This window comes from Leptosomus discolor, chromosome 5 (genome assembly GCF_034619465.1).
Source record: "Leptosomus discolor isolate bLepDis1 chromosome 5, bLepDis1.hap2, whole genome shotgun sequence".
NCBI classification, from domain to species: Eukaryota; Metazoa; Chordata; class Aves; order Leptosomiformes; family Leptosomidae; genus Leptosomus; species Leptosomus discolor.
The window spans coordinates 1,834,873-1,856,247 of NC_141395.1; the positions used below are offsets into that span (position 1 = coordinate 1,834,873).

The 21,375-nt window shown below is 53.1% G+C and overlaps 1 protein-coding gene across 4 annotated transcripts in view; it reads right to left on the reverse strand.

Moving 5' to 3' along the window:
• FMNL2 (formin like 2) overlaps window positions 1–21,375 on the reverse strand; it is a 145,223-nt gene that overhangs the window by 8,631 nt on the left and 115,217 nt on the right. For 2 of the 4 annotated variants that reach the window (XM_086464989.1, XM_086464988.1), the window contains exons 10-17: window positions 14,589–14,663; window positions 10,549–10,659; window positions 9,181–9,330; window positions 7,166–7,267; window positions 5,880–6,195; window positions 5,241–5,444; window positions 1,828–1,952; window positions 1,014–1,216 (exon numbers count right to left, since the gene is read on the reverse strand). In XM_086464989.1, the coding sequence (XP_086321115.1) occupies window positions 1,014–1,216; window positions 1,828–1,952; window positions 5,241–5,444; window positions 5,880–6,195; window positions 7,166–7,267; window positions 9,181–9,330; window positions 10,549–10,659; window positions 14,589–14,663 (1,286 nt within the window). Of the gene's footprint in view, window positions 1–1,013; window positions 1,217–1,827; window positions 1,953–4,200; window positions 4,222–5,240; window positions 5,445–5,879; window positions 6,196–7,165; window positions 7,268–9,180; window positions 9,331–10,548; window positions 10,660–14,588; window positions 14,664–18,523; window positions 18,551–21,375 lie in introns of all 4 variants that reach the window. The other 2 variants (XM_086464986.1, XM_086464987.1) reach the window with 2 other exon arrangements.

Sequence of the window (21,375 nt, forward strand, 5' to 3'; positions counted from 1 at the left end):
ACGTGAGCCTGAGTCAGCAAAGCGACGAGGAGCTACGGAGAAGCTGTGAAGTTGCCCCTGCTCCTGGCTGGGGTGGGGGGGCACGGCCCCGCACGTGGAGCTCTGTGTGCGTGAAGATGGGAACGAGGTCACTGGGCTGATGCGAACCCTGTCTCTTGTTCCCAACGACGTGGTCGTTCCCCCCACGTTTTTATCAGAGAGGACGGGTGGCAGCAGTTTTATTTCACTGGGCCAGAGCCCCGTGAACCCCAACTGCTGCACCTGCCTCCATCTGCAGCCGGTTTGGGTCGCCCTCCTCACCAGCCCAGAGGTCGCGCTCGTGCTTCCACATCTTGACGAGAGCCCTCCGCAGAGATACGTTAGATGTTTGTCACGGCCACGAGCACCAAGGGCTTCTGGATGGACTCTGGATCAGCCCCACGGAGCAGGTCCACCTGCAGCCCGGCCCTGGGAGCCGCTGGTGAGGGTCCGTATCAGCGTGGGATGGGGCACAGCCGAGCCCCTGCGGCGGGCGCCAGCTGCGTCCCTCGGGTACACCTGCATCACGCTGGGGTTTGGCACTGCCTGGGGCCGTTACAGAAACCCAATTCTACCCAAAACCCTCCCAGGGCACTTGGACTAAACGGGTGCTTTATGGAGCAAACTGAAATAGTTGCCTCTTCCCGATACTCTGGCTTTGGAGTGCTCATCACAACAGGAAGTGCCGTGCAAACGCAGCAAGAGACGCGGTATGCAACGGCACGCTGTGGATGTACGTGAATTAGCTTCTTTAATAAAAGCAGTGTTAATTTGTTAAGTCTAACCAGTGATACAGCGACATTAAACTGCAAGGGTTTTATTTTAGTTCAAGGGAATGTGATTTTTGGGAATTCAGAACGGTTCCATCCTTACTCCTGGATTTTTTCCAGATGCAAAACCATTTACATCAACTGCCAATTGAAAACCATTGCGCTTACCAAAAAATCACAGGAAATCTTAAACACGGTTTCTTTGCTGACAAGCGGGTTACTTACACGTGGATGGCTTTGCATATTTCATCCGCCGTCTTTCCCGCTTTTCTTAGAGTGATGGCAAGATTTTTGGCCCTGTTGGCATCCAGTAACGTGACTTTGTTTGACCCTTTCTGTGTTATCTTTTGCTTGCTCGAAGTAAGATCAATGGCTGGACCTTGGGCTTTCGTTTTGAATATCTCTTCAAACTCATCCACATTTAAATCCTAAAAAGGCAAGAAAACGCATTACCCCTCCCGCAGCCAACACCAGAGCCCGTGCTGCCTAACGCCGCGCCAGGAGCGCAGGAAAAGCCTTGCGGCGGCCGAGCCCGCAGCCGAGCACTTCCACCAGGGGCTGCAGGGTGTCACGAACACCCGCCTCTGAGACAGCGCTCAGGAGATCTGGCCTCCACCCGCAGTGGCCCCACGTACGTCCCAAAGCTCAGGAAAACACTCAGCACTGGTGCCTTCTCCAGCCACACGCACCTCCAGGGCGCGGGGAGCACACACGACCTGCTCTGCTCGGTGCTGCTTTAGGCTTCCTTCCCTGGCACCCAGCCACCCACCCAAGCCTAACTCCTACAGGCCAGCCACTTTAGACTGGGAAAAACGCGTCTTCCTCGCCTTGGTTGATCAGATTTAAACAAAAGCACGCCACAGGTATGGGATACTACCGGCCACCATCCCTAACTCTCCACCAAGGCGCTCACGCTGACCTACTGGGGCCACTGGATGAGCTGTTTGCCACAGTAACTGCTGTGTCCACCCCTGCAAAGTCCGACAGTCACTTGCGCTGCGGACAGGGAGAGGCAGAAGGCAGCAAGCAGCACGCGTACCTCCAGGATCCTTTCGTCGTCGATCTCGTTGAAGACCGTCCCATTGATCTGGTTGGGTTTGAGGGCGACCCAGTTGAACACCGGCATGCGGAACTTGGTCTTGATCGGCTTCTTGATTTTCACAGCTAGAGGCACCAGAGGAGAGGAAATGACAAGTTCCCCAACCGCCAAAAACCACCCCGCGGGCCCGGACGGCGGCTCTCGAGTCGGCTTTTCAGCACTGGAGGAAGGACGGGCCAGAGCTGAGTTAGGGAAAGCTCCTGCCGCCTCGACAGGCACACGGTGCCCAGGGGCTTTCACCCAGCCCCTCCGCTGCTTCAGGCCCGGCCTCTGCAGGACTGGACGGAACGCCAGAGGCTGTGAAAACTTCACCCAAGGGAACGTGTTGTTACTACTTTATTACCCCGTGTTGCCTGGGGCGATTTAAAAGCCCAGGCTATTTTGAAACGCTACAGAAAATGGAGTGAGTGGGCGAATTTAACCCAGTCCCGCTGGTTGCAGAGCCCACGCCTGGGCGAGGCGACGCACGGCTGAGCCGTGTCACAAAACTCCACGCAGAATAGGTGACAAGAAGAAAAAAAAAAAAGCCCTTTTTCCCAAGGTTTTGGTATAGGGAGTGGCCCCCTGCTGCAATGGGGCAGTGCTGCTTCTCACCCGGTTTGTCTTTTAAAGCAAAAAGGGGGTGGGCTGCAGCACACGTGAGCTTTAACACGGTTGAAATAACAGGTTTAATCTTCCTGCGCCGGGCAGAAGCAGCGAAGGGTTCAGTAACTTGCCCAGAGAAGCTCTGAAAATGAGACTGACTCATTAGCCCGTGAACAGCGCACAAAACAGCAACGCCGGGGCAAGGGAAACGACGCTCTGCTATTCCTATTCTGAAAGGCCCATGAACAATTTCTGTAATTCTGTTCTCCTTTCTTTGTCTCTTGATGTAAACACGAAGTTGTTAGTTGCTAGAAAATCAGGATGTTCATTAAAAGTGATCCACCAGCGTTTTGCTCCTGAATTACTTGGAAAGCAAATTGTTTCTTTCCAAGCTGTGAACATGGAAGAGAAGCCCTGGTCCTTCCTCTCCAGTGCTGGAAAAAAGAGCCGTTCAGGTGGCAGAGAGGCATGCAGGGGACAGCCGCCCCCGCTCCCCCCGCACAGCACCCCTGGGCAGGACCGGCGCTCCCCCAGCCGAGGACAGCCCACGTCTGGTTTAGTTCAGCCCAGGGTTCGCTCCCGACCCCTGCCCGCCCTGCCTTCGTAGCAGCAGCTATCTGGCTCAATATTCCATGCTCTGCAGAGAAACTACACTTTTTTCCCCTCGGTTTCAGCAGACAGCCGGGTTCCCAGGTTGCAAAGCACTTGAGCAAATAATTCTTTTACTTTCCCACAACGATTCCGTACCTATGTTTTTGCCAGGACTGCTACGACCTATTTCAGGGGACAGTCCTGTCGCGCACCGGAGCTGGGGGAATGCTGAAAACCTTTCTCTCGCTTTGTCACTCCGCTTTTAAAACAAGAATCAAGCTGTGTGTCCGCGTCCCTTTGATGCTCGTGCTCCCTTCGCAGGGACATCACAAAGAACAAATTCCTGGCGAGAGCACTTGCTTGAAACAACGAACCCGAAGTGAGTAACAGGGAACGTACACAGCGTTCGGCTCTGTATTTTGAGAACTGCACTTATCCAGCTGGGAGATATGAACACACGTGATCAACTCCTGCTCATCTAAACTGGACAGAGTTTTACTCTCTGCTTAATCAATGTGGTTACTTCCAAAAAATTCCTAAAGTAAAAAAAAAAAAAGAAATCGCTTTTTCCACTTGAAACACCCATGGAAAAAAAAATGTTTTCCACTTGTGCATACATCAGACTGGATTATTAACTGCCCCTGGGTCACTCCAGGCCGGGGAAGGAAGCTAACTGCCTCGTGGGCCAGTGTCCGATGCAGCTAATCACAATCTCTTCAGATTTCCCTTCCTCCGCCGTTACAGAGCCCTGGCAAGGTGACACTCCCGAGCCACGCTGACAACAGTGGGGACGTGGTCACGGCTGGGGACCAGACCCCGCAGAGGGTCCCCGCGGCCTCGAGCCTCGCTGGGCAAAGCCTATCCTCGGCGCGACCGGTGCCGAGAGCGCGGCTCGAGGAGGGCTCGGGAGAAGCCACGTCTGAATCGTTGCTGAAGTGCTTTGCCGAACCGGGGCCTCCCGGGTGCCAAACCCTGCGGGCCGGCAGCATCCCCAAAGCTACCGCGGGCTCCGGCTCTGGCCAGCAAGCCCCTGCACCGGCCTCCCCCCCTCCCCATCGCCCACGCGAGTCCACGGGCACACACACGGGCACAGCACAGGGGGCAAGGCAGGGAAATACTTAGCAGAAAGCAACCTACAGAAGAGCTTGATGGGCCCGTCTTACCAGGAAGCAGAAAGAACAGAGAAAAGAAACGTTAGCAATAGTCAGAAAAGCAAAACTGGGTATTTCACTGACTCCCCTCTCGCTAGAAGGTTCCTGCCCTGACCAACGCTCCTTTCTGCGCCGCCATCGTACCAAGAAACGGCATTTTCGCTCTCCTTCCTTTCTCCTAACCCTGCTGAAGAAGACGATATCCACCCCACCTGGCTTTGGGCACCTCCCCTCGGCGAGGAGCCCCACCACGGCCACCTCCAGCAGCCCTGCCACCCTGCACCGCACGCCACTGCCTGCTCTGCCAAACCCAGGGGGAGGGATCAGCCCGGAACCTCGGCTGGGTCGCGCCTTTCGGGCTTTCTCTATTTTGTAGTAAGCCCTGAAATCCTCTCGCTCTATGATGCTTTTTGGCTTTCAGAGGAAACTTCAAAGGCTGGAATACTTAATCAGTTTTCAAAAAAAAAAAAGCGCTATTAATCAGAGCTCCTCGGTCTCTTTCTGGACTTATATTGTACTCTGGAGATTTCCCAGGGGGGAGCGGAGCGATACCAATTACCATTTCCTTGCTCGGCGTATGTCAGAGAGCGCCTAAAAACAGGACTGAAGACAGACTGTAAATCCTTCTTCCTCCCAAAACATTACGAAAAGTTTGCCATTTCTCTGCACAGGTATTTCCCCACCAAGTTCTCAGAAGGCATCGACACCACGAAGGCTTTGCGCTTCTTTCAAAACCGGATTTTGTGTGCTTAAAGCCAAAAACGGTCATGTCTGAAAAGCAGCAGTAGCTATGGCGCCACGCTTTAGTTCTGCTGAAGAAGCCACCTCTTCCAGACCAAACCAAAACCATTTGGTTGATAAATACTCCTTCCTTTTATAAACCCCTCTAAGTACCATTCCAGTAAGAGAGTAAGGGTGCTGTTTAGGCGACCAGTAACGAAGTCCCACCTCGGTCCCCTGTCTGCTCTCGCCGAAACGCCTTGGCTTACTTTGCCGGCAACCCGAGGAGACGCCCGGGCGTTTTACCTGCAAGCCCTGAGTTGAACACCACGGTGGGAGAGGCTGTCCCGGGCAGGGGGGGTGCCGACGGCGGGGGCGGTGGGGGCAGTGGAGCAGCAGGAGCCATCTCCAAAGACGGACCTGGGAGAGGAGGCGGCGGGGGCGGTGGCGGAGGTGGTGGGGGCGGCGGCGGCGGAGGCGGCATCGGCACCGACACAGGACCGTTTTGCACTAGGAAATGAAGGAAGAACGAGGTAATGCCATGAACAGCGACTGAAATGTCACAAGCACCCGCAGAAAGAGACGCAACATCCACCCTGTCCCCCACTACGCACCACCTTCTCCACCTCTATACTGGCCCAAGCATTTTTTGGACCAGAGTTCTCCAGTGTATTAACACGGGAGGAAAAAACCACTCTAACGAAAGTGGGTTTTTTTCTGTCAACTGAAGGGCTCAGAAATGGATCAGACAAAGACAGGAGCCACCCGTGAGTGAGCGTGTGAACCCAGCCGGGGACCTCAGCACCCTCGGCTGCTGCGAGGTGCCACGGCCCGCAGGCTCAGCACAACCGAAGGGGTTTTTGTCAGCGTAAGGCCGCTGTGACTGTCCCCAGCGCAACAAGCTCCACCTCCAGCTCCCGGCCGGAGGGACAGAACGCTTCTTACCTGCCTCGGACGCTGCTGCTAAGGCAGGCAGTGGTGGCGGGGGCGGTGGCAATGGTACCGAAGATGCAGCTCCAGCGACTGGTGCGACGCACGTGCCCGCCGCAGCCTCTGAGCCTGCCGGCACCATCCCCGAGGCCAGAGCAACAGGAAGGATAGAGATGTCACCATCACCTTTCTTCTGGATCTTAATGGTTCCCTGCTTCTCCAGTTCGTGGATCTTTTTCTCCAGCGTTGACTGACGCTGGATGGCTTCTTCTTTTTCTTTCACCATTTTTCTCAAGGTGTGAACCTGGGTATTCGCATCTTTGTAGATTTCCTGACAACACCGCAAAAACAAGGAATTTGCACTTGTCCTCACCCAACAGAACACCACCACCAGAAACAGAACTGCCTGACACAGGAAGGTCACAGCACCAGTCTCTACCTAACAAGGAGCTTTGACGCACAGCATACATCTTCGTCGGCGAGGAAGAATTCATCCTGGGTTCTTCCCACTACCTTCTTGCAGCAAGGTAGTGCACAGTACTGAGTCCTGGGGGAAATCTCACCTGTGGGCACCAGCCCCTCAGGGTGCAGAGTATCCCACCATCGCTCTTTCACGACGCCTCCCATTGCTTAGGCCAGCCCTACACAGACAGCGTAGGGATGCCTCCTCGGTTCTGACCTCAACAGAGGGCATCGGCGGCCCTGCTGGTGACTCTGCCTATGAGCAGATGCTGACCCGTAAAGGGAAGCAGCAACAGAGCTCCTGACCTGGGGGGGAGATGGCACCTGCAAGCAGCCAGCGCAGGCACTCAGGAGGAACCCTAGAAGCAGCCGCACTTCGGGATGACGTTTAGGCTGAAGTTGGTTGGTATCATATTCATCATTTTTGTGATTAAGATCGTACACGAAGAAGTAACGAGCCTGGACTGCGCACAGAGAGCTGGCCGTGCTTGACAGCGCAGACCCGGGGCACTTGCTGCCGTCCTGCGGGCGCGCAGCCCGAGCCTGAAGGACTCCAGGCCCACCTCCAACGCCAGAACTCCGACGCAGACACGACAGACCTGAGCGGTAAGGTGTCCCTGACCCATTCACTGGTTTGCTGGCACGTTCAGAGAGTTTTATGTCCATCTTCGAGCGCACACACTAGTCATTCTACTCGAAATCTGTCCTAGGTTCAAAATCAGGAAGCTACAGAAGTTACTGGGCCTGTTAAACGAGTCATTCCCTCCCAGACACCAAGCGCACAGGAGGTCGCTCCCCTGAAGTGCGGCACCCAGCCAGAGCTTTCCCATCGCGCTTACCCGAATCACATCCAGTTCTTTGTTTCTTTGCATAAGTTGTTTTTCCAGTTCCACAATCTTCGCCATGGCTTCGTTCTCCGTATCTTGGAGTTTTTCAGATAACTACCATTCAAAAGACAAACAGATTACATGAGTGGAGAACAGCAGTTTTCTCAACCAAAATGTTGGAGCAGTGGCACGTGGTGAATTACTGTTATTCCCCCAAACCATGACACCTTCCTTTGGAAAAAGAAAGGGTTCCTGGCGCGGTCGGGGGGCGCTAAGTGCCCTGCTGAAGGTTCCTGTGATGATGAATGTTATCCTTTAGCTGTGACCAGCAGGTAACTCGGCCAGACTGTAGCTATGAACCTGTCCAGGTAAGAAAGTCTCCTCTACAACTAAGCAATTACTACTCTACTTCAAATGCAATTACTTGGCACACAGGCTAAGTCTGACCTGAAACCCCCAAACCCCACAGACTACCACAACAGCACTGTTGCAAAAGCAACAGATGTGGAAATGGTGGAACCTACAAATACCACCTCTCAGAACGAGGCTAATTTGATTAGTAATTAATTAAAGAGTGTATTTTCTTTTTTCCCCCCATGGTCTTTTGAATTATTTTTCACTTTTGCAGCCCCACAAACCCAGGATCCAAAAGCCCTGCTGTTCTCACCGGCTTTTTCCATCACCGCCGATCACACCGGCTCAGACGAGGCCGCAGCGGTGGTGAGGTGGCACCAGTCACCGTTATTCTTGAAATTAAACTTCTGTAATTCTATTATTGGTATTTCTGTCAGCACATGACAGCAAATTATGTCCATACTCCTGGGAGGAGTTGTTTATGTAACAAGAGGTCAGAAGCAAGCCCTTAAAAATTTGCCACCGGAGTAAACCATTCAGTTCCTGAACAGCTAAAAGGAATAGCTCTACGAAGCAAATGGTGCCATTTCTACTGCAGCACTTTTCTCTAGCAGAAGAGCACCTCAGAGGGGCAAACACCGCACAGCACGTCGTTTTAAGAACGTAGCTACTCTAAGTGATGGCCATACAAGAATGGTAACAACCCCTTTATCATTTTTTTTAAGGATGGAAAACATTTTAGATTTCAAACAGCCACGTTTTCTAGACCGAAGTACTTGACACCAAGAAGGTACAGGACAGAAAAGCCGTGAGCAAACACTGAATAGCTGCCCAGTGTTATTTTCCAGTCCCTTCCCTCCTGAGCCCAGTACCGTGTGTTAGGACACAGACGGGATGGTTATCTGCTCTATTCACCGGCACCGCATGGCTGAGGAATTCGCAATTTCCACGTAAATCAGCTTTCTCAGCTCATACAATAACCCTGCGCAGAGGCTCTGTGGGCCAAGCGACTCCACCTGGAACCACAACCGAACGGAAGCTGAAGCCTCCGAAGCTGCAAACCTGCCCCGCCAGGGCCCCGGGCGGGGGGTGCGACCCTCTGCTCAGCTGGGCCCCAGCACGGAGGGGGGGGTTAATCCCCTCCCAGCTCACCGTGGCTTTCGGGACGCTGCCCAGGGGGGTGAACGCTGTGGCCGTGGCCATGGCACCGGTTAGACAGGCAGGCACCGCGCAGCACGGGCCGCACCGTCCCTGCACAGGAACGGCGTGCCAAGGCCCACGCCGACACGGCGACGCTACCCCTCTGTAAGAAGCTGGGGGTCGTGTCAGATCGGAGAGTGAATAAAACGGCAGAATAAGACATTTTCTCATCAGGTCAACAAATAGCTTGTCAGCAAATCTTTGTGGCAGGCGGAGCACCCATTAACTAAAACACGCAGAACGTCAAGTTCAAAATACAGCAGGAAAGCACCCAGGAAGTTGACCTGCCTGAGCTCTCCCGAATTCCTTCGTTTGCCCAATACCTGTTTATTCTCCCAATACAGAAGCACAGCAGTCCTGTGGCTTTTTCTAAGGGCACCTCAGCCCGCTGTGCCTGTGCTCCCACCTCCCGACGCGGGCAGAGCGGGCTCTGAGCGGCTTCAGAGACAAAGGCGACAACGCGCGGTACTCACATGGGAAATGTTTTCTTCCAGTTCTTCAACTCTTTCCAGGGCTGCATTCTTGGTTTCAGCATCCTCCAGTAAAGCTCCCACATCAAAAACGTTATCCAGGTAAGCTTGGATTTGCACCTGCAGCTTGTCGCTCTCCGTGTGTTTCAGCTTCTGCAAACCCAAGAAGACAAAGGGGGTCACTGGCAGCCCTGCGCAGCCGGAGGGGCGCGCGCGCACACAGCGAGCAGGGTGGGGAGAGCTCGGCCCGCTCCCACCGCCCAGGAAAACACTCTGCATTTTAATCTCAGCTGCGGTCAAAAGGGATAAACAGTCATTTTTTTAAGACCAAACATCCCAGGCTTTTAACTAGAGCTAAGCAACGTCTTCTGTTACTGCAGAGGGTGTTACTGCTTTCCCCCATGCTTGCTGCTTGACCGTGGCCAAGCTCTTGAATCCACCACCCGGCCCTGGGACGGTGCGAGGCCGGCTGGGCTGACCCTGCTGCTGCCCACAGTGGCTACCGGCTCGGTGGCCAGTAGGCAAGAGGGGAGGCCTGTGTTTGGGCTCGAAGCAGCCACGTGGCCCGGAGCAAATCCTCCGATTGCTCTCGCTGACCCGGCGTGGGGTTTGCTGCGCTCCAAACGAGCGTGCTTGATCTCCAAAGACACCACCCCAGCACGCTTTGAAGTGCTCTTGCCTGTTCCCGACGGACCGTAGGGTTTGTGCCGCCCCGGGACCCCAAACAGAGCTGTGCTCAGTCTCGCCATGTGCGAAAACGTCTTGCAGACAGCAAAAAACCCCTCTCCTGCTTAGTGCTGAGCAGAAGTCAGCGGGGATAAATCAGTCCCTCATCAACACGAGCACGGTTTTCACGTGTGCCCTCCCAAGGGCAGGGACAGGGAGAGAGAGAAAAACACAAAAGGGGAAACAAAAAAAGCCGCTTTCTTCAGAAAGAGAGCGTTTCCCACAGGACGCCAGAAAATGCCACAGGAGAAAACTCAAAGGGGGATTTATTTTTCCCACGGAGAGACAGAGGGGACCCCGGTGGCACCTGAGCTGGGGCCGACACGAGGCCTGCAGCCTGCGGCCCGAGGTCAGGGACGTGGCACGGGCGAGGACGCCTGCGGTTCCCTTTGTTATAAGGCGAAGCTCCACATTTAGCTCCCAGGCTGTAATTGCCGTTAGCTGCAGCCGATTGTTGTTGTGCCGGGGTGGCTCCAGGCCACAGCCCCCAGCCAGCAGCCAAGGCACTGCATTTGCAGCCGAGACTACGGGACAACCCTGCTCTGCCCTCCCAAAAGCGCTCGGGTGCGGGGGTTTAAGGAGGTTTAAGCCAGGCTGGGCAGCGGCAGAGCTGGGGGACGTGGTGTGGACCCGGCTCATACTCACGTCCAGGTATTCATCCAGGCCGAGCTTCGTAAATTCGTACTGCAGGTGGACTCTGAAGTTCATGTCCTCCACCGAGTGGACGACGATGTTGATGAACTGCATGCAGGCCACCTGCAAGGAGAACCCCTGCGCGTGAGAGGGGGCAACGGCGCGGCCCCGGCTGCCCCCCCGCCCCGACAGCCCCAGGCGCGGGGTGGGAGCGGGTTCTCCTGGGTCAGACACAGCGAACGACCCCATTTCCTCGCGGTGACTACGAGGGGAACCTGCGAGCCGTTCTTCGGCAGCTTTCTTCCAAGCCGGCGCTGGAGCCGGGCTCACGGGGTGTTTGTCTGCTGCGATAAAGGCAAACGCGGGTTCCAGAAATTAAGTCATGTCTGCAGAGTCTACCTTGACTGCGCGCCGGGGGACGCTTCCCATGCCAGCTCGCGTGGCCAGACACCGTACAAGCACACGAGCTCTTAAAAAAAAAAAAAAAACGCTGTTTCTGAAACGGCCTGTAAAAGTGAGATTAATTTTGGAACCCCTAGCTTAGGAAACGGGCCTTTCACAAAAGGCGCTTTGTTGTTTGCAGAAAGCCTGTTTCCAAAGCTGTGGTTTTGGTAACGGAACAAGGGCCCGGATCATAGGAGTTGGCATCCAAGCACGTCCAAGCACAGCGAAGGAAAGGAAAAGTCTCTCGGGCGAAGCGGTGGGGGGAACCTCCTGCAGAGCGGCAGGAATCGGGCTACAAGCCCCAGAAGGTTTGCTCTTTTACTTGAATGTAAGGCCCGGCCAAATCCTGCTCTGCACAAGTATCGCCAGCCCTCCTTCAGCTCACAGATGACCACGTCTGTCACCCTCTGAGCTGCTTTAAGAGAGGGTTTGCCTAGTCCTTGCTGAGTTTTTCAAGGGCATAACCCTATCCTGCCAGCAACGCTGCTGCAGGGATAACACTAAGCTTCTCGACATATCTGAGAAGTATCTCGGTAGTTCCAGAACAAATCTGAGAGACGATGAAATCAAAGCAACCTGATTTTACCCGCAAGACAAGCCTCCAGGAGACCCCACACCTGTGGGTCATTTTCTGGGAAGAAAGAACTGACGGCCACTCTCTGGCTCACCAGTTTGCTACAGAAAACTGGCCAATTCTCTGCGATCTGCTATAGGGCCCAGCGGATACACGTGTGGGGCAGGCACCTGCTGCACGGTGGCCTTTGACTACAGGTCTGGCCGAGATGCCGCGGGCTGCTCCTCCCAGCAGCCACGGAGCTGCCATAAAAACTTTCCTGGATGAACTGTCTGGTATTGCCCAGCTTGGGAGCCGGGACCACAGGGACGCAACAAGCCAAAACGGTTAAACAAAGGTCAGTCAAAACCTTTCAGCTACATCTTCCCATGTAGATCCTGCCCAGCTTTAACCATTCCGTTTCCAAAATGACTTTAACCCGAGGTACTGCAAAGTTGTGAGACTGGTAACAGGGATAATCCCAAGGAAGAGAGGAAGGAGGGCAGTCTAAAGACTCATCCAGGAGCTCCTGCGATGCCTCATCCCTCCCTCTCAGTGCGCACCCACCTCCTACACGAACAAACCGATCCATGCCGCTGGAAACCTCACTCCAGGTTTCGAGTCTTTGCAGGATCCTTTCCAGTTCCTGTGGAGAACCCTGGTTCCTCCTAGCACTGGTGCTGGCCTTCGCCAGCTGAACCCTGCTGTCCTGTCCTATCACCCGGAGCCAAACCCCCCCGTTTCAAAAGCGCTTTTGTTGTACTTGCTTTGGCTCTCGCAACGCTGGGGCCAAATTCTCGTTTCCTTTCTCAGATCCTTACGTACACAACGAAGGAATTTATCAAGTCAAAGGAAACTAATCCAGGAAAGTTGCTTTTAAAATGAAGTAAGTCAATGTCAACAACAGGAACCTTCTCTAAAATACTCCTGCCTTTTTGTTGCTCTTTCCTCCCTGTCGATCCATGCCATTAACCGCAGCCCCTTCCAGCTACAGCCTCCCAGACAGCTCTCCATGTAGGGCAGCGCGAAAGCCCGGTCCTGCAGGAATAGCTCTTTGTTTATATTCAGTCGTTGCAACTCCATAAATTACTCAAGCTTTAACGTTCCATCCTGGAGCCTGCGCTCCGGCACCCATTTCGGGCGGGAAGGAGCGATGGCCGCCCTGGGCACGGGCCGGTGCGACCCGCCGGCTCCCGCGGCGCCGGTGCGGCAGCACGCCGAGGGGCCGGGGCCCGCGGGGCGCCCCGCTCGCCCCCCGAGGCGCGCTGGCGCTCGCAGCAGCATGCGGAGCTCGTTAGGGCCAGATGGTGACAAGAAGGAGCAGATCTGCCAAACCGTTTGTCACGAGCTCTCCCCCTTCCAGTTTTGGGCTTGTCAGAAAGTCAGGCCCTTCGCTGGTGGAAGCGGCCCAAAGATGCAGATTTTATTAGTACTTGGGCAGGTCCTGAAAACAAATGTATTTATCCTTTTACAAGCAAATTTCACCACTACCTTCGACCTACGGCCTGAGAGGACCAGGGGATCCACAGGCCGCCCAGGCGGATGCTGACTGTTCCCAGCTCACCGGGCACACGCTCACATGCGCGTTCCCCACCACAACCTCACAAAACACCATTTACTATCTTAAATAAAGACAAGGGATGATTTTTTTTTAAAAAAAGAGCGGACAAACCCCGTAGCTCACAGCAAGGTGGCTGGCTGCAGGCTGCCGCCACCGCCTTGATTCCAGGCTGCGCTACTCTCCTGCTCCCCAAACACCATCACCCCTCCCTGTGAGCACGGGAAAAACGACTGAGAGTCGCGTGTTGAGGACTGACAAATCTTTCTGTTGAACTACAGACTAAATTGTAATGTACATGTGAGAATGCTTAATGTTTGCTGTGACTACCAACGTGTCCTTACTGGGACTGTGGTAATGAGGAACAAACCCAACTGGTAACATGTCAGAGAGTTACCGAGAGCAGATTGCCAGCTTGAGTAAAACTGCAGGGACCACTGTAACTTTTTTTTTCTTTTTAAATACAAGAAAGAGGCCATCCTACCTCGCTCACACCACCTCCTTTTTTATTCTGCTGTCCCCTCAACGGGGTGAGCCTGCCCTGGCCATCAGGGCTGCAAGCCACTGACACTGGAGCGTTCCAAGCCTGTAGAAACCACCACACCAGGGTGCTTTAACACCTAATTCCTGGCAGAAAGGGAAAAACAGCACTAAAACAGTACAAAGTGTCGCAGATGCTTAACAGAGGCCTCGGGAGACCGGCCAGTGTGACTGGGTGGGAATCCCTCCTGCTCTGCTCTCACCTCAAAACAGGACACCATCAGATCCGAGGCACTGGGCATGAGCAGTGCAAGGGAGATAGCACTGACCACGCCAGCATTTGTTTCCTAATTAAAAATAGGAGTTATATTTCTCTTATTTCTGACACAGGCACTCACTTGCCAAAGAAAGGGATACAGAAGTATTTGTGGACATGTAACCAGTTAGCTCACCCTTACTGCCGCCACCTCTGCCTTCACATGCTGCCAACGTGCAAGCTGGCGCTGGTGCTTGTGGGTGCCAGCCAGAGCTTCCCCTCTTGCCCTTCCCTCCTGTGCTCCAGGGGAAGTGGATTTGGTGAATAATCATGCATATGCACATTGAGGAACCAAAAGTGGCGCAAACTACTGCTATATTTATCAGCAGAGAAGGACAGACGGCAGCTGCAGCGAGTCTCTCCCACACTTCCCTGTCTGTGACTCCGAGGAGGTTGGCACACGGGCAGAATACGCATCCTGATATCGCAGAAGCTGCTGCGTTGCTGCAGCGAAACAGCACACACGCCCCAAGGGCCACGTTCCTCTTACCTTCACTACGGTACAAGGCATTTCTTGAAGACAACTGAACTGAACGGAAGCTAAAAATGAAACGCACGTTATGTAGTTTGGGATACAAAAAGGCTGTAGTGTGGGAATTTTAGGCCGAGGATCAGCAGGCAGATCCATCTCTGCCTACGACAGCAGGACCAGGCACAGTCAACACTGAAACCAAGGTTTGCTGACGACAAACAGCACTCACCATGAAGTCTATGTTGTTGTCTTCATTTCGGAAGTGCTCCATCAGCTTCTCAAAGCGCTGTTTCTCTCCACACACCTACAGAAGAATCACCACGTGTTCGTTAAACTACAGCTTGCAAGAAGGAGTATGAAAAGCAAGAAAGAGTATGAAAATCACTTGAAAAGCAAAACCTCTCTGTCCAGGTTTCCGCTCTTGTTAAAAATACTCTTCTTCATGACGAATCCAGTGGAGGAATCACAGGTAAACACCCGCACTGCAAGTCTAAGGGCTCGGGTACAATTATAACATAACTCTTTGCAACTCTTTTTCCCCCTAAAACTTCAGTCAAACCGATGGTACGAACGTAAGCAATGGAGTTGCATCAGGCTACGCCACAGGAAGACTCGGCCTCTTCCACAGCGCAGAATTGGCTTTCCACTGTAATATAATGTAATTAGGAAGACGACCAAATTACAGGGAGGAAAAAAAAAGAAAATTATCACCAGCTAAACGAGGAGTGAAATACATCAGCGTAACTATCAGCTGGTCAGAATTACAGCGCTGTAATACAGGGGTGTTGGCAGGAAACACAAGCAACTTGAGGGAGAAATAAGATCTAAGATAAAGCAGGTCTCAGGATACCGTTTAAATCTTATTACTTCCCAGTAGCTTCTCTGACTCAGTCCTGCTTTTCCCAGCACACAAGTGATCTACAGTCATCCGCACCGACATCACAAAATACTAAATTAGTTGGACAGCAAACGGGAGCAGAGGTGAGCACCGGGCAGTGCACCCATTTCCCCGTCCTCCCTACTTTGCAACTGCAACTCCTCCCTCCGTGGTGCATTGTTTGGGGTATTTTTCCTAGCCCCACACAAACAGACCGCACCAAACACCACAGGGGCAGGAGCCAGCGCATTGCAGCCACGCCGAGCCCAGCCATCCCAGCACGGCCAGATGGGAGGTGACGGGGGCAGTGCAAAGCATCCCACACCCTCCCGAATTCCCCGAGAGCTTCCTCACACCCCGTACCATGAGCTGACTTCTCGTTTGCTGGATTTTGGGGTCAAACCGAGCAGTGAATTTGGGGGGAGCACAGGCATGTTGCTCTGAACAAAGCTGTAAGTGTCTGGGCAAGCACATCCCCGCGCAACTGGTGTTAAACGCTGTTCCCAGCTTTGCCCGCTCCAGATACTGGCTGTCTGCAGAGGGACGGAAGAAGCTCTGAAAGAAGCTGGTTTGCTCTTAAGAGGTCTTGAAAAACAGTTCGGTCATCTGGAGGACTGAAACTTCCCTTCTGCTGAGGAACAAAGCCCTCGGTTAGCCCAAGAGTCTCCTTCCTTCCTTAACCAGATTTTACCCAAGTGTCCTGGGAGCGCTGGGTGCTACTGGTCAGGAGCAGGGGATGTGGCAGCGAGACCTCCAACCCGGGCTGTCTGGCTAGGGTCCGCCAGCCTCTGAGCAGCACACCCTTCTGAGACCTCAGCTGCTGTTTCCCCGAGCAGCCAGCTCGTGGCACAGCAACTGGGTGAGATCAGCCAGCGAATCGTGCTACGGACTGGTGGGAGCACTGACTACTTCTTTAGAAACCAACCTCTCGGGGGCAGGGACCGGTTCTTTGTACACATTTCTACATTTGTGTCTCCCACAGGGAGACCAAATCCCCAGCTGGGGTTTCCAGGTACTCCCAAAAAGCAAGTTCTTCACAAAGTATGCGTTATAATTACTATTTCCATATCAGCTTCCTCTTTCTAACTGGATCTATCCTAGAGCACGTATCTACACCTAGATTAAGGCACCGAGCAGACCTCACTGAAGTCACACAGAGTTTAATGGGACCCAAACTGAGCTGATCACGAGATCTGCAAAGCACTTGTGAGTCTTGAAGGAGTAGTGGCCTCCTGGGTGACCTCTCACCACACTTTCTGCTGTCTGTTAGGACTGAGTAAAACATACTTGTGGTGTATGTGATACATCTTCTGTCATTCCTAAGCACAATTGCCACAAACAGGTTATTATTCGGATATTTGTGGTCAGTACCTGACGTCAATGGGAATGCTGCCACTGGATCTCTGTGACAGGATGGGGACACTGGTTATGATGAGCTGTTTGATAACATCACCACCAACATTCACGGCCACAATCCCACAAGTTGCAACTACCGGGCTCCGTGCAGGCTCAGCACCCGCTCGCACAGCCTCTGGTAGGCAGGGTGCTGAAGCTGCACACCAACACTTGCTGAAGTTGTATTTAAACGTTTCCAGCTGAACCTTCAAGACTCACGAGGTAGAATAAACACACTTAAACAACAAAGCGTGCACCCTCATGAAAAACAGATTACACTTGTTGCTCAAACAAATTATCATGATCCTAAACCCAAAGGACTCGGCTCTCTCTACAGCCCATGCCGTGAGAGTGGTTTTGAAGCATTAAACGCCTTTACTTGGGCTGCCCCACTAGGCTCATTAAACACACATTAAGGTTTAAGTTAAACAGAGCCGAGACAGACCCGCTCCAGAGACAGAGCAAGTCTCCTTCGTATTGCCTGGCCCCTGGACAAGGGGCACGACCTGCCTCTCGCCTTAGCAGAGATGGGGTGCCTGAGACACGGAAAGGACGGGTGGGTTTGGAGAGCCACGGCCATTCGGCTTCGGGTTGTAAATCTCCAGTTTAATCTCGGGCTTTTCTTCAGGAGTAATCCTCATAAAGCCTCCCTACCGCGTCAGGAATCGCCTTGCTGGCAGATCAAAGCCCAAACGCTGCCTACCCACTGCTGACGGTTAGCGCAGCCCCAGTGAAAACCGAGGGCAAGCGAGCGAGCCCCTGCCCCTGCCTCCCAGCTCGCCGTGCTTTGCAGCGGGCGCCTCGAGAGCTGGTGCAGAGCCTTCGGCTCTGCAAAGCCGCCCAACGGCCAAACTCAAACCCAAGACGGCCAGGAGCACCCTTGGGAAAACAGGGAGACCGTCGTGAGCGTTTTGGCGCGACTATCCCGGTTTCACGAGCGTGCAGAGGTGGGGCGAGGGCGCTCCGGCAGGGACCAGAGCATCTCCACGGCCGACAGCAGCACCAGCGCCTGCAGCATCCCGTCCTGCTCCCCTGCTCGCCGCCTGCAGGACCAGGGATCGTTTCATTGTGAAGAAGCTCCAGTTCACTGAACACGCAGCAGCGTGACCTGCTCCGGGCACTCACCGCAAACCCTCTGAGCGAGGGCCCACACCAAAAGCACCCCCGGCAGGGCGCAGCCCGCAGGCGTGCAGCTCTGCTGTGGCACAGGCCCCTGCTGAGCCACGTACGGTTCCATGCAGGAACATGGAACGTGGAAAAGAGACAAAGTGCTGCGGAGAGGCTGGCCTCCGTCAGGAAGAGCCAAAGAGTAAACCAGCATCTGGCCGGGTTTCAGGAACCGACTGGCACTGTAAGGATCAGAGGCAGCAGCTGCCCGCCGATGTAATTTAATTTTGGAGGCGGACACTGGGCCTGATCCAACTCCTGCTCGAAGTAAAGGCAAGGAAGCCTCTCCCTCACTTGCACCACAGGCTGCTTAGATGCGCCCTCACCCTACGTTATTATCCCAAGCCATTTTTTTCCTACTACAGTAAACGGGACGGTATTTCAGTTCAACCAACGGCAAATTCTTCCAGCGCCCTCCGTACTCTCCCCTCCCCCCAAAACTGTCAAGAGTCAACACAACAAAAGGCAAAAGTAGGTGCATCTAACTTTGAGCTCTAAACAATCGCGTCTCTCTGGTACCCGCTTCAGAAAAAAACGGAGCCGACTTGAACAAGATCGTGTATTGTGGAAACAAACAGAACAATGGTGCATATGATCGCTCAACAATGAAAGCCAGAAGGACTGATTTCTGGGAAATCTAATGTAAACCGTTCCACATGGATGAGAAAAGCTGACATAAACAACTACAAGCCCTTTATGGCTGACTAATTAAATTAGGGAGCAACCCGAAGTGATACAGGCCCGGCAGAGAACTGCCCATCCCGGGACACGGCAGCTGATAGCAAGAGGAAAAGCAACAACAACCCGCGGCTTTCGGTGGCTGCTCGCGGATACTTCACACTATCATCAGATGAGTCAGGGCTGGGAACATGTGTGTTTCGGGAGACAGCGAGCTGACTTTCATGCAATGATATAATTTATCCTGGAAGATTAAAGAGAGTGAAACTGTAGATGAAGCCTACAGCCTGAAGATTGGCCAAAATCCAAGATGAATGCTGAAATCAAATCCCACCACATAAAACCATATGTTGCCATTTATATTTGAATAAATTTCCAAGGTCTGTCATTTGAAAGTATGGCTGGGACTAAGAAAGGCTGATCTTTCTTTTATTAGCATTATTCTGGGTAAGAAGCAAGATTAAATGGGTTACCACAGCTATAAAAAAACCTCTGTCTCTACTTAGGCTGTGAAAAAAACTTTTTAGGTTGCATTAAGCCCACGTCATTCTAGAAGAACAATGTGGCTTTATGGGAAACCACCCACGAAGGGTGCTTTCTCGGGAAAGGCTCTGGGTGCTAACGAAGCAAACCCATCACAGCCCTATTACAAAGGTACAATACAATCCTATAAGGAAGCAAAAGGCTCCATTATGAAAAATTTAGTGACGATTATATCCATATCCACACCTGGCAACGCTCTCAAGACACACAGTTCACATCCAGACCACCCAAGAGCAAAGTTCAACGACAACAAGCTGCTCCTGCCGATGTGGCCAGCTTACTGTAAGATGCTCCACAAAGGCAACGTGGGCAGCCAGCAAAAGGCAACAAGGGTGTTTTGGAAAAACTGAAGATGTTTTCGTGTGCAGTGACGGGCAGAAAGTGAAAACCCAGGCTGACAACCACATCCATCACCCTACCTCAGGCAGCTACCTAACGACACGAAGCACCACCTCGCTTTGCTGGGAGAACGGAGCTCGTAACCAAACTTCACCACAAGCAAACACAGCGCGTTCCACACGGAGACGGCAGCAAACTCGGGCAGCGTTTCAGGCGCTGGAGCTGCAGCTTGTTGGCCAACGGTACGGAACGCGCGCTGCAAGAGTCGCGGCTGCCAGACCGACATCTCCTCCGCATCTGGAGGGGCGACGCTCCTAAACCCCAGTGCCTCATCCATCCAGACGCTACCGAGATGCAAGTGCCGGTCTGTCGGTAAAGCGGGGGAGAGAGAACGACAGCTCTGAGCTGGCAGCAGACGCCGGCAGAGAAGACCTTAGTCAGCTCACCACCTCACAAAGCGTCCCTGTGCCAGCAAGCAGGTAACGCCTGGTGGTCCCCAACGCCACACAGAAAATGAAACCACTGTGGCTGCATTTACACTCGAGGGGAATACGGTCCGGCACTGCAGCTAACGGCGACCTCAAGGCAGGGAGAGCAACTCTCTGAAGGACCAAAGTCAAAACACCTAAACCTTAGGAACGGCTTTGCAACGCACGTCATTTCCCAGCAGCGCAGCTGTTAAAAGGAGCAGCTACCGCGTGTTGCTCAAAGGTTGTTTTAAGCTGCTCCCTCCTCCTTCAATAACCTCCTGGGCTCTCCAAGAGCGAGAAGCGGCAGCACAACTTCACAGCAAACACGCACTGGGTGTACGAACGCGGCCCGTCCTGGATGTGGTGGTATAAACAGCCTGATGTATATGCAACCCAAAAAATTCGTGGGACCCTTTGTGAACCTTTCCTCCTGTCTGTGCCCCTTTGTCCGGCAGCACAATGCTGGCTTTCTCTCCCCCACAACAGCCCACTGTGATCAGCAGATCCCACCACCACCAAGCAGCTCTCCACAGGAACACTTTGTTTGGGCTGACCGTGCTGACATTTTTGCAGTTTGCTGAAGAACAAAAAAATCAGTTTTCCCAGAAGTTACTGGTTAAGTAAACAGTTACTTAATACTTACTAGGTTAAAATACCTTTTACTTCTCTACCAGCAGCGTTAAGGCACTCTCAAAATACTGCTGCAGCGCAAGACAGCAAACCCATCGACGCTTTCCAGCACTTGCAAACAGTTTCTTCTAGCACTGAGTTATTACAACGGCCCATAAGAATAACTCAGAACTGCTGCTTTCAGTGCTGCCACTCATTATTCAAAGAGAGGCATCTGACTCTGAATTCGGCATTGTGAAAATCGAGGGCTGAACAATATTGTCTCACTTCGCCGGAGCGAAAACCGACGGAGGTAAACAATGAGGCTCGTTTGCCGAGCCCCCGCCGCCCCTCAGCTCGCTGCCCAGCAAGGAGAGGAGCCCGGCCTCTGGCAGCTCAGCATTACCAGTCATAACTGGGCGAGGCGTGAGGGGGCCGCAACTCTTCTCACCTGTCAGGTATTTCAGGGCAGCAAACACATCAAGTCAATTAATGATGTTAAAACAGGAGAGAGCGCCAGCATGCTGGACCCAGCTCACCCCCTGGTCTCCAACAAGTTAGGCCAGCTCTTCCCTCCCCAGCACGTGGGGAAGTTCAGATGCTGGAATAACCACCAGACGATGAGCTTCCCAAAAGTTTTCTGGATGATCTGTATTTCAATTTTTTTTTTTTTTTGGCATTTCTTCTTGTCTTGGAGCAAAACAAGGTGGTTTCTTGAAAGTTCTGGTTCATTTTAGGAAAAGCAACCTCAATCGCCTTTTTATTTTTAAATACTAAAATCATTGCTCATACAGAGAAGCAAGCACACAAGCATGCACTCACCTTACTGAATTCAATTATTCTGGTATATGCTTGTATATTAAGCAAATTAACTGCTTTGCTGGATGAGAGCCACCGTCAGGAATTGTTCCCTGCAGAGAGCCAGGATTATTTCTGGC